Source organism: Diabrotica virgifera, chromosome 1, assembly GCF_917563875.1.
Source record: "Diabrotica virgifera virgifera chromosome 1, PGI_DIABVI_V3a".
NCBI classification, from domain to species: Eukaryota; Metazoa; Arthropoda; class Insecta; order Coleoptera; family Chrysomelidae; genus Diabrotica; species Diabrotica virgifera.
In genome coordinates, this window is record NC_065443.1 from 190,236,809 (window position 1) to 190,249,115 (window position 12,307).

Sequence of the window (12,307 nt, forward strand, 5' to 3'; positions counted from 1 at the left end):
AAGTTGATGGGGTAGAAATTTGTACGTGAGGTGCTTTTGAAGTTGGGTTTGACATGTTGTTGTGATCCTGGTTACCAAATCCACACACAACGAAAGGGAATAAATACAAGTACCTAAATATCAGGTCAGATTACAGTCTGTAACTCAGTGATAGGCTTATTACATTCTCAAACGAATAGCAAATCAAATACAATTCACTTAACTTATCAGTCAAATTATATAAGCAGCCAAATCATCTTACTTTTTACTATAACATTTCAAAGATGTTAAAAACTCATACTTTAATCCGCTATTACTATTAACTAATGATCTAAACTCGATGAACACCAATACACGAAATTATTTCTATCGTAAAATCGATAACAATTGATAATTTTTAGGAAGAATTCTAAAAAATTGACTTTTTGGTTTGACGTTTATTTGACGTTCAAAACGTATGTGATATATGTATTTACAGTTATTTAAAATTGTATTCGATTTTATATATTTAATTTATATCATTAAACTGCTATTATAAAAATCTGCCGGGGAGTACGGTCCTGACAGTAAGATATATCACGTTGTAAGCCGCTGCGAAATTTATCCGTTTTTAAATGATAAAAACACAGTTTAAAATTATTTTGTTAGTTCCTCCACATAGTTATAGTGGAAACACCATGTAAACCTTGCAAACCTGACGTGAGTACCAAAAACCACATCATATTATAATTATATTAATAATAATATAACTTATAAAACAGTGGCGTAACAAACTCCGTCGGAGCCCCCCGCAGAATTTGAAATGGGGCCCCTTTTAACCCGGAAGCAGTCGCGCCGTTAGAAAAAACCCAATTTTTTATCATTTTCCGTAATAACTTAATGAAAAATTTTGCAACATAACTTTCCACTTGTAAGTGCCTCGAAGAAGATTGTAGTAATGCGTAGGATTTTTTTTAATTTTTTAATTTCATTTTTATTTTTTTTTTGTGGAATTTATGGGTTTGGTTGGAAGCAATTAGTTTTAAAATTGTTAGAAATATATATTTTTAACATAACAAGCAAACAAAAATATTATAAAATTGAACTTTGTTTTAAATTCGTATTGTTAGATTTTGTTCTACGCGCGACTGCTTACGTGGCAGAAGTGAGCGCGACTGCTCCCGCGTTAAACAATTACTAAATACGACTTATTTAACAAAAACTTTTTTGTGTTAGCGTTATCATTCACTGTTCATAACAACTTACATTTCTCATCTTTATTGGTATACAGACCCATTCCAAATAAACAACTTATTTTGTTGTTTTCTGTACATCTTACCTACAATGCATTTAATAACCAGCTTTAAAAATAGTAAATGTTAAAACAATTCTTTCTTGATTTCTTATACAGTGTGTTTGCGTAGCTTGGAACCTATGGGAAACTTTGTTATTGCATATCTATATTACAAAAAAAAAGTTATTCTTCATAAAATGCTCTGCATGGTATAAAACTTAAGTTGCAATAATCAGATATTAAATTTTATTGATTTTATACTAGGTATATAAAAAAATATTAATTTCGATCAATAGTACCTATACCACCTTTATATTTTACAATATTGAAAAATTTTATTATAAAAAGTTTTATCGCAATTAAAAACTATGTTTAAATATGCAATTACATATATCATTCCAGTTGAAATATTTTGAACTATAAAGGTACTTAAATCTTAGAGAGAAATTCATATTTTTCGACATACATCGTATAAAGTTGGTAAAATGTGATATATTACGATTGAATCTTCGTTTTGAGATAATGCAGAGCTTTTTATAGAGAATCTGATATGAATTTTATAAAGAATTTTTTCGTAAAATTAAAAAAATTAATAATAAAATAGTTATTATAATTGTAATAAAATGATGTTGGTTATCGTTAATTTGAGAAATATTTGGAAAAATTAATTTTTTATTTACAAGGATGTAATTACATATTAAAATTAAAATCTTATATTGTTAAATATAAAAGTACTTTATCCTTGAGTTAAATTCCTAATTTTTGACTTACCTCGTATACAATTGATAAGCTTTGATATCTGATGGTTTATCTGGCTTATTTTGTATCTCAGATTTAAGACCATTCAGAGCATTTCATGAAGAATAACTTTTTTCGTAAAATTGATAATAAAAATATTTCCCATATGGTTCGAAGCCACGCAGACATACTGTATAAGTGCTCGAAAAAAAATTATTTTGAATTTTCAAATTGTAATGTCTGACAGGGCCGTAACTACCATTGGGGCAACTGGGGCAGTGCCTCGGGGCCCCCGGTGAAGGGGGCACCGCGATTGTAATCGCGTTATACTGCCTATAGGCAATATAACGCGATTAAAAACCTACATTATAGCCGAAGAATGTAAGTAACATTATATGTAGTATATTTTTTATGAAAACAGAAAAGATGTTATATTGATGGTAAATATTTAGCTTAAAATAATGTGATTTCAAATTTTTTTTGTGTTGGTCAACTAAAATAGCAATATGTAGGTAAGTACAGGAAACTTCAGTCATGGAGTACATTAAAATGCGTTTTCAAGTGGTTAAATATTAATTTTCCCGGACTCCTTCTGCTGGGTGATTAACCCCAGACCCCCCGGTAGGGGCCCCAGATCACGTTTGCCCCGGGGCCCCCAATATCGTACTTATGGCCCTGATTTAATGACATATTCGAATTCAGCATAATCAAAAAGCAAATAGAAACATTTTTGAACAAAGTAAAATGATGAATTCACCGATATCTTTTAAAATTATTTAATATAAAACAGTTTTATTGTTTAAAGAATTAATAAACAATTAGAGACATCTGTGAGTAGAACTTTTCACTTTAAGATAAGATATATAAACTAACAAAAAATGTTTTAGAAAAATATAAGCTTGTTTGATTTTTTCCGAAAACGAAACAATGCAATTTTTTCTACATTGACTTCCCTAAAGCCTAAGTGTTATAATTTCCTTATCTTACCGTTTATCTGTTGAGAGATTGTCCAATGATTACACAAGAAAAGTCGTCAATAATAATTCTTAAATAAATGCGTAATACCAATCTGATGCAACTATAACCGTAAAACAACACAAACAGAAATAACATTCAATGCAAACAACCAATATGAAATTACTGGCGATAATATTGTATCGAAATACTAAAAGTAGGTAAAGAACAGAGAGAAACAAACCCATTTTTAGATTTAAAAATATTGTTCTTAAATTCAGCAAATTGCAATTCTAATATCTTTCAATAGTCACGTACAAATCATTATATAGTATATTGTCGCTGCCATAAAATTTCGGTAGGCCGGAAGGGATTAAGTTTCTAGATATTATAAGATGATTCACTTGATAAATACGTCTAGTTAGAAATTTTTACGTTTTTAAATTTAAACAGACAACGTAAAAATAATATAACAATAACAGATGACAAGATGGGGCCCTTAAGCGATTGGGGCCCCCCGCAAGCTTCATGCTGCGGGGCACTCTGTTACGCCCCTGCTATAAAATATCCAAGAAATATAAATACGACCAGTTTTGGGCCAAGATCCACACCGGTTTTTGAACCGGCGACAGGTCCGGCCTTGCAACGTCTCCGAAATTAATCAATCATGACTTCGAATAACACCATGAACACTACCCACACTTCATCTCCCATCTCATATTCCAGTGTTGTTAACACGTTTAAACAACCAACAAAAGACGAAGCCATAGTTCTTTCTAGTATTGAAGGAACCAAAGTTCAAGAGTACATCATAGCCGTCGGCGTCGGTTCAATAGTTGGTCCACGTAACGTATCTTTCGCTTCCAGAATCGCCAATAATAGAATATGTATATATCTTTCTTCTAAAAATATGGTTGATTCATTGCTGCATTCCCACAAATATGTCAATATAAAAGAAACTCAAGTAGAAATAAGAAGAATTATCACTTCAGCTCAAAGACTGATAATATCAAACGCTGGTCCTACTGTTCCAACCTCGTTAATTGAACAAGAACTACGTAAAATGGGTATAAATGCCGTCTCTAAAATTACTTTTCTTAGGGTAGGAATGCCTGAAAGCGAATACAGCCATGTCTTGGGTTTTAGAATACAAACGTTTATCATACCTTTAGAAAATATGTCAATTCCCGATTCATTCATGATCTCTCATGATAATACCACTTACAGATTATACCTTTCTATAGAAGGATTCAACTGTTCAAAATGCAAGAATATTGGTCACCAGGAAACAGAATGCTCTGACAATGCTAATACAACCACTTCTAATACAACCAATCCTGACCCAACCAATTCTAATCCAACCACTTCTAATACAACCAATCCCGACCCAACCAATTCTAATCCAACCACTTCTAATGCTCTTCCAGAAACCTCCCAAAACACACAATCTACAACAAATATATCTTATAATCAAACAGAACAAAAATATTCTGACAAAGCCTTAATATCCACCTCTAACGAACATCCAGCAACTTCCCAAAACATATTAACTACAGTACAGGTCTCTAATAGCCAATTAGAACCTACCATGGAAACTGAAGACACGTCAAGATCTATAAATAATACAAATGAAACAAACACTTTAAAAATCCCAACATCATCAACTTCTAACAATATCAGCAATCCTACTCCATTAGAAATACCACAACCTCCAATTATTCCAAACGTCACCAAACAACTAAAAAGGCTCATCTCATATTTTCCAGAAATTAATCAAAATACCACACAGACTGATTCACAGATCTTCACTTCTCCTGTAGCAAGGAAATCAAAGAAAAAGACAAAAACGTCAAAAAGAAATTCTTGCGAAGAACTTTTGTTTTCTCTAGAGACAATTAAAGACAAAATTGCAAATAGATCACCACCATTTGTCCTTAACTACGACGAAATATGTGATTTTCTGGAAAACACACTAAACGCGAAACATCCTGAAATAACTTCAAAAGATTATTCAAACAAAACAACCGGACTATTCAGATCCTTAATTTTGTTCACGCTTATACCCACAACTCAAAGTTAAAAAATAATATAACTCGATTAAGAAAGAAACTAAGCCCCAATAATTTCTCTTCCACAGAAGAGACCGATGAAACACATTCTCAAGCAGAACTCAAAAATGGCTAACCCCTTTATATTACAGTGGAATATTAATGGATTCTATACCCATTTAGAACAATTAAAACTTCTAATAAATGAAACATGCCCTAAGATCTTATGTCTTCAAGAAACTCATTTTAAGCAATCCAATATTAATCTTCTAAACTACCAATGTTTTCCAAAAAACAGAATATCCCAACAGGCAAGTGGCGGAGTAGCCATCTTTGATAACAAAAGAACCACCACCAATCTGCTCCAACTGCTTCGATCCACTGACTGTCAAACATATCCTACTTGAGTGTCCTCAATTCCAGAAAGAAAGAAGATCCCATAGAATCACAGATGATGACCTCAAGACAATCCTCACCAAAAAAATTTCATCAGTGTTAACATATTTAAAAGACATCAAATTGTACAACTATTTAATGTATTATTTTTTGTATTGTTATATCCACTAATAACCCTGCGCGGTTGATGTGGTTTTGTGTTTAAATAAAAAAAACAAAATCTGCCCCTTTTTCCTTGCACCATGGAAATATTATTATTTCCTTTATTAAATATGCTCGTTACTATTAACTAATCATTAGTTAAAAAAATCAATCAGTTTTTAAAATTTTATGAAGATATTTAATTTTTATTTCGCTATCGATTAGTTGAATAGACAATGAATTTTGGATTCAGTCAGTTAATTTATTTACTTACTAGCCAACTGAAATGTCATAAAAACAACAATGGAAAGACCATTATAAAAGACCATGTCGTTATTCCAGAAAAAGTCTAATAAAGAACTCAATAGCACAGGATTAGTTGAATTAAATAAATAGCACAGGACTAGTGGGAATAAATGTGAAATGATTGAAAAATGTAGGATTTTTATTAAAATTACTTGTACCCCACGCTGTCGGTGAAAAAACGTGTTATAGTTCAGGAATTTTTGAAACCTATCAGATGTTGTAAAGGACGGTGTAAGGAATAACTTCTACTAAAATGTAAACAAAAATTTTGCGCCCTTTTTTATTTATGACATTTTTTATTTGTTAAATTTTTAAAGATTTTTAATTTTGCAGCTCAGCATATTTATTTTAGAGAATAACCTTTAAATAGAAAGATGTAGTAAATTAAAAAACCTACAATTTGAGCTATGGCAAGTTTAATTTCGTTAATTTGTTATTGCAAAACAATCTGCGAAATGTCCAAAATGGCCGTTTTTTGCAATTTAATTATTTATTATAAAAACAACTTTTTTATTCTTTAAGGCTGTAAAATGAAGATCTTCTAATTCCAGACATAAAAATTTTCTAAAGTCCGATTGGTGAACTTGTTGCTCAGTAGATATTATAAATTGTTTATCCCAAAAGGTCAAATGTGTCGAAGGCTATAACTTTTTGAAAAACAAAATCGTAGAGAGTTAATCCTAGATCCACTCTCATTCTAGAGACATATTTTCATATTCTGATGTAAATAAATGCGTAAAACATTTTTCAACCTCTTATTTCGGGTTTGAAAATAAGGGGTCAAATTTCGTTATAAACATTTAGAACTGAAGCGGCCCCTATAAATGCTATGAGTTTCTAACTTGCAGTTTATTGTTGCTGAAGACAAAACAAAGATTTAGAACAAAATAAAAATTTTCTACGGCCAACTGAAGCCGAGATATTTGTTTTGGGTTTCTTAAATCGAAGTGACTTTATTTATATAAGAAATTATTTCACAGTCATTGACTAAAGAAAGACTTATATTATCTAATCAAATTATTTAAAAAATATTTAATTGTTAAAAATGATTTTAAAAGTAGAATGGAGATTTATTCTTTTTACGATTATGATTTATTTTGTCGGTTGCCCTTAGCAACTTATAGTACATTGAAGCACGATTTTTGCTCCAAATTTTAAAGAACACGTACATACATACACATAAATAACATGTCATGTCAAAGAAGAAAAGTGATATTGGGCCAACGTGTGCTTTTGCCATGGGGGCAAGTTTCATCACTTATGGAGGGTGAAAATTATATGTTCAAAATAAGTCTGAAAATGGATCATCATCATTCTCTTTGCCTTATCCCTATGCGGGGTCGGTTTCCCTAATTGCATTTCTCCACACAATTCTATCTTGGGTCATATCAATGTTAATCCCCTTTACCAACATGTCCTGCCTTATCGTCACCCCCCAGGTCTTCTTTGGTCTTCCTCTCCTACTCCTTCCAGGAATCTGCACTTCAGCTATTCTTCGTATTGGGTGATTAACGTCTCGACGTTGAACATGACCAAACCATCTTAACCTATGCTCTCTCATTTTGGCATCAATTGGTACTACACCTAGACTTCCCATAATATACTCATTTCTAATTTTATCCTTCTTTGCACTCCACTCATCCATCTAAGCATTCTCATTTCCGCCACATGCATTCGTTGTTCCTCTTTCTTTTTCACCGCCCAACATTCAGTTCCGTGCATCATAGCCGGTCTTATGGCTGTTTTATAAAATTTTCCCTTCAGCTTCATTGGAATTTTTCTGTTACACAACATACCACTCGCTTCTTTCCACTTCATCCATCCAGCCCTAATTCTACTGCATGCATCTCCATCTATTTCTCCATTACCCTGTAATACCGATCCTAGGTACTTAAAACTATTGCTTTTCACAATCATTTCACCATCCAAAAGTGCCATTTTATTTGTAGTAACTCCATCTTTAAATGAACATTCCAAATACTCTGATTTTGTCCTACTAAGTTTTAAACCTTTTTCCTCCAGAGCTTGTCTCCACTGTTCCAGTTTTTGTTCTAAGTCTCTTTCACTATTTTCTATTAACACTACATCATCAGCATACATTAGGCACCATGGAATACTACCCTGTAGTTTCGCTGTTATCTGGTCCAAAACTAATGAAAATAATTAAGGCACCGAGCCTTGGTGCAATCCTACTTTCACCTGAAATTAATCAGTCTCTCCCACGCCTGTTCTAACACTAGTCGTTACTTCCTCATACATATCTCTCACAATCTTTACATATTCGCCAGGGACTTTTCTTATTGAGTGCCCACCACAGAATCTCTCGAGGAACTCTATCATATGCTTTCTCAAGATCAATTAATACCATATGAGCGTTGGTCTCTTTATTCCTGTATTTTTCCATCAGTTGCCTTACAATGAAAATTGCATCTGTTGTTGATCTGCCCTGCATAAAGTCAAATTGATTATCGGATATTACGGTTTCTTCACGTATCCGTCTATCAATTACTCTATCCCATATTTTCATGGTGTGGCTAAGTAGTTTTATAGCCCTGTAGTTTGTGCATTGTTGTATGTCTCCCTTGATTTTGTAGACAGGTACTAATATACTGCTTCTCCATTCGTCTGGCATTTGTCCAACTTCCATAATTCTATTAAATAGACCTGCTAACCAAGTTATTCCTATCTCTTCCAATGCTCTCCATACTTCCCCAGGAATATCATCTGGTCCGACTGCTTTTCCTTTCTTTATTTTTTGAAGCGCTTGAGCCACTTCCTCGTTTGTTATTCTGGTAACCATTGCTGTTACTGTCTCCGTTAACTCCACAGGCTGTCTGTCAAATTCTTAATTTAATAAACTGTCAAAATACTTTCTCCATCTCTTTTTGACATCCTTTTCGTGAATTAGTATTTTATTATTTTCATCTCGGATACATCTAATCTGATTAAAATCTCTTGTTTTCTTTGCTCTCTGTTTGGCTATTTTATATATCTTTGCTTCGCCTTCCCTGGTATCAAGTTGATCGTATTGGGACCGTGCAAGTTCGGCAAAGCGACCCCTATTTCTTCGCTCTGTACTTTTATTCGCACTTTTAATTATATTGGCCAATTATATTAGTCCTGGTTACTGGATAATTGTCAAGGCCATAGTCCAAAAAAATAGTAAGAAGAAAAAATAAGATTCAGGTTATGTTATGAAAACGTGAACAATTGTATGTAGTAAATAAAATTAGTTATTAAAATGCAGTACTGCACTCAAAATACAATTAATTAAATTTACCTTTATATAATAATTGCATATCATATCAATATTGTGGAGCAATATATAATTTTTCTGCTTCATTGACAGAAGGTATGAAATATACGTCAATTTGACAATTTCAATTGACTATGAATTATTTAAGATAGTTGCAATATTTCTCCGCGACTCGCGCACGGTCGTTTCTCGTTTCCCTTCCAAGTACTTGCACACCGCGAATAGGTTTGAATACGCTTCTGCTTTAGCTTTTGCTACTGCAACTTTCGCTTCCTTTTTGGCGTCCTTTTTCGGAGTTTTGAAGATCTATGTCCGATCTGGTTTCTTGCCAATTTTTATATAATTTTCCCTTCTCTTTTATTTTTCCTTGTACTTCATTTGACCACCACCAAGTCTCTTTATCCTCAAACTTCTTTCCTGACGTTTTCCCAAGTATTTCAATAGCCGTCTCTCTAATAATATTGGCCATTTTTCTCCAAATTGTGTTAGGGCTTCCTTTCATGTTCCAACATATTTTTTCTACTATTCTTTTCCTGAATAGACCTTCCTTCTCATCTTTTAGCATCCACCACTTGATTTTTTGTGGTCCTCTCCGATATTTTTGTTTAGTTTCGCTTTTTACTTCGATGTCCAGAACAAGCAGCTTATGTTGTTGGCTTACTGTCTCACTAACTATTACCTTGCATTCACGTATGTCTTCTTTCCTTATCATGAAGTAGTCAATTTGGGATTGATGTTGTTCACTTTTGTAGGTAATAAATTGAGTTTCTCTCTTTTAAAAGAATGTGTTAACAATCGCCATATCCAATGCTGTTGCTAATTCTAGCATGTCATCTCCAGCTTCATTTCTATTTCCAAAGCCTAAATCCCCCATGTATTGTTTCATATCCTCTCTTGGCTTGGCCCACATGTGCATTGAAATCACCTCCTATTATAAGTTTCTCCTTTGCTGTAATATCACTCAGTACTTCTCCTAATTGGTCATAGAAAGCTCTTCTTTCATTCTCACCCAGACCTGTTTGAGGAGCATACACACACACACACACACAACATTCAATACCTCTTTATCAATTACAAATTTCACTGACATCATTCTATCACTCGTTCTTACAACTTCTACTACGTTATCTTTCATTTCACTATCAGTAATTATACCAACTCCATTTCTAGTTTTACTACTCCCTACATACCACAATTTATATCCATCACCTAGTTCTTTCGCCGTTTGTCCTTTCCACCTAGTTTCTTGAATACAAGCAATTTGAACTCTTCTTCGTTTGAGCGCATCCACTAACTCCAGACTCTTACCTGTAAGACTACCAAGATTCCAAGACCCTATCCTGATTTTTCTAAATTTCTAGATTCCAAGACCCTATCCTGATTTTTCTAAATCAGGATAGGGTTTTGGAGTCTTGGTAGTCTTACAGGTAAGAGTCTGAAAATGGATAAACTGAATAATTTTAAGCTAAACTTTTGTTCTATAGCATTGTTTTTACTAAGTTATTACTTTTCGAGTTATTTGCGAGTAAATACGTTCATTTATAAAAAAAACACATTTTTAGGCGGTTTTTTGCAAATAACTCAAAAATAAGTATTATGTTGAAAAAATATTCTTATTAAAAATATAGCCCATTAGTACATAATTGGAAAAAATGGTGTATGTATGAACTCTCTAGATTCTAGACCACTATGTATGACCCATCTAATGAAAAATGGGTTCATAACCGTCAATTTCACAGTGAATATTTCAACGTGAAATAAGCAAAAAATGATACACTTTTTGGAGAAAACTCATTACAACTTTTTTAAAGTTATTAAAAAGCTTTATTTTTGTTTTCTAGTAGAAACAATAGAAAAAAGCTAGCATAAAAAGTAAGCAAGTTACGCTCAAAATAAATTTGGTCTCTGTTTTTTGTCAAAAAAACTCGGGAAGGTCACCCCCTAATTACCATTTTAAATCAAATTAATCATTATCACTTCACAAGTTACTTTGCTTATGTATTATTTATATGATCTGTAAGTATCAACAGTTCAAAGGGCATATTTAAAAAAATTGGTTTTAAATAAACTTTTTTTTAATTTTTAATTTTGAAAATTTATTTTTTCCAAATAACTTAAAATTTATTAGTGATACCAGTGTACAAATTTATTAGTAGTGCCAGAATGTTTTTTCCATACAATACTTATTTTTTGAGTTATTTGCAAAAACCGATTAAAAACCTGTTTTTTTTTGTTGAAAAATGAACGTATTTCCTCGCAAATAAACCGAACAGTTTTAACTTAGTAAAAAAATACTATAGAACAAAGTTGCTTAGAATTAGTCGGTTTATTCATTTCCGGACTTATTTTACACGTATATTTTTTCGGGTCTAGGACGTTTCATCGCCGCCGTTTCGATGCCACCAGTTCATCGCCGGCCGACTCATCGCCGGCCGATTCATCGCCAGTCAGTTAATCGCTAACTGATATATTTCCGAATTTTCGAAAGTTACATTTATTATTTATTTTTAGTATTAATTAGGAATTCTAGGAAATGCAAGATATGACCAATCCCGTTGCCATACTTAATCTTTTTATATACTTTTAAACTTTTATGATATAAAATATAATTTAACACTACAAATTTAATACTATTTAGTATCACATTTAGGGGAAGTAGAAATAGAACAGTAAATTAATATAATAATATTTTTTATCCTTTTATTTGTCATAAGTTTTGAACTGAATTTATCGTCATGTCGTGTCATCTCCCATAATACAAAATCAACTGACTAACTAGCGATGAAACGGCCGGCGATGAAATGGACTGGCGATGAACCGGCGGCATCGAAACGGCGGCGATGAACCGGCGGCGATGAAACGTCCCATCTCCTTTGCAACATCTAATAAGTTTCAAAAATTCCTGAAATATATCCTGAAATCGACCTATTTTTCACCCACAGCTCGGTCTATTGTACTACACAAAAATATCCTGTGCTAGACACATTGTAAAATACCAAACGTTTGCACAACCAAGAGATCCTACCTTTCATGAGGGGTAAGAAGTTTTTAATTTATTAAAAATTAATAAGTGAAAATAGTTTTGTTCTGAAGCTCTTTTCTTGTGGCATTTTTGTAATTAACTATTTTTAATGGGAAATAAGCCACAATTTTACTAAAAAAATGATTTTATTAACGTTTCGACGTCCAAATCGGATGCCGCTGTCAAAATTAAAA

The 12,307-nt window shown here is 32.6% G+C and overlaps 2 protein-coding genes across 2 annotated transcripts in view; one reads left to right on the top strand and one right to left on the bottom strand.

The window, feature by feature from the left end:
- The window catches only part of LOC114329229 (uncharacterized), a 1,335,969-nt gene that overhangs the window by 838,220 nt on the left and 485,442 nt on the right, over positions 1–12,307 (bottom strand). The window lies entirely within an intron of this gene.
- Positions 3,612–5,024, top strand: LOC126892267 (uncharacterized). Its single transcript, XM_050661782.1, has one exon. It carries the CDS (start codon positions 3,612–3,614, stop codon positions 5,022–5,024), a length of 1,413 nt encoding a protein of 470 aa, XP_050517739.1.

Coding starts and splice junctions, on each gene's coding strand:
- LOC126892267 (XM_050661782.1), top strand. CDS start 3,612: ATGACTTCGAATAACACCATGAACACTACCCACACTTCATCTCCCATC.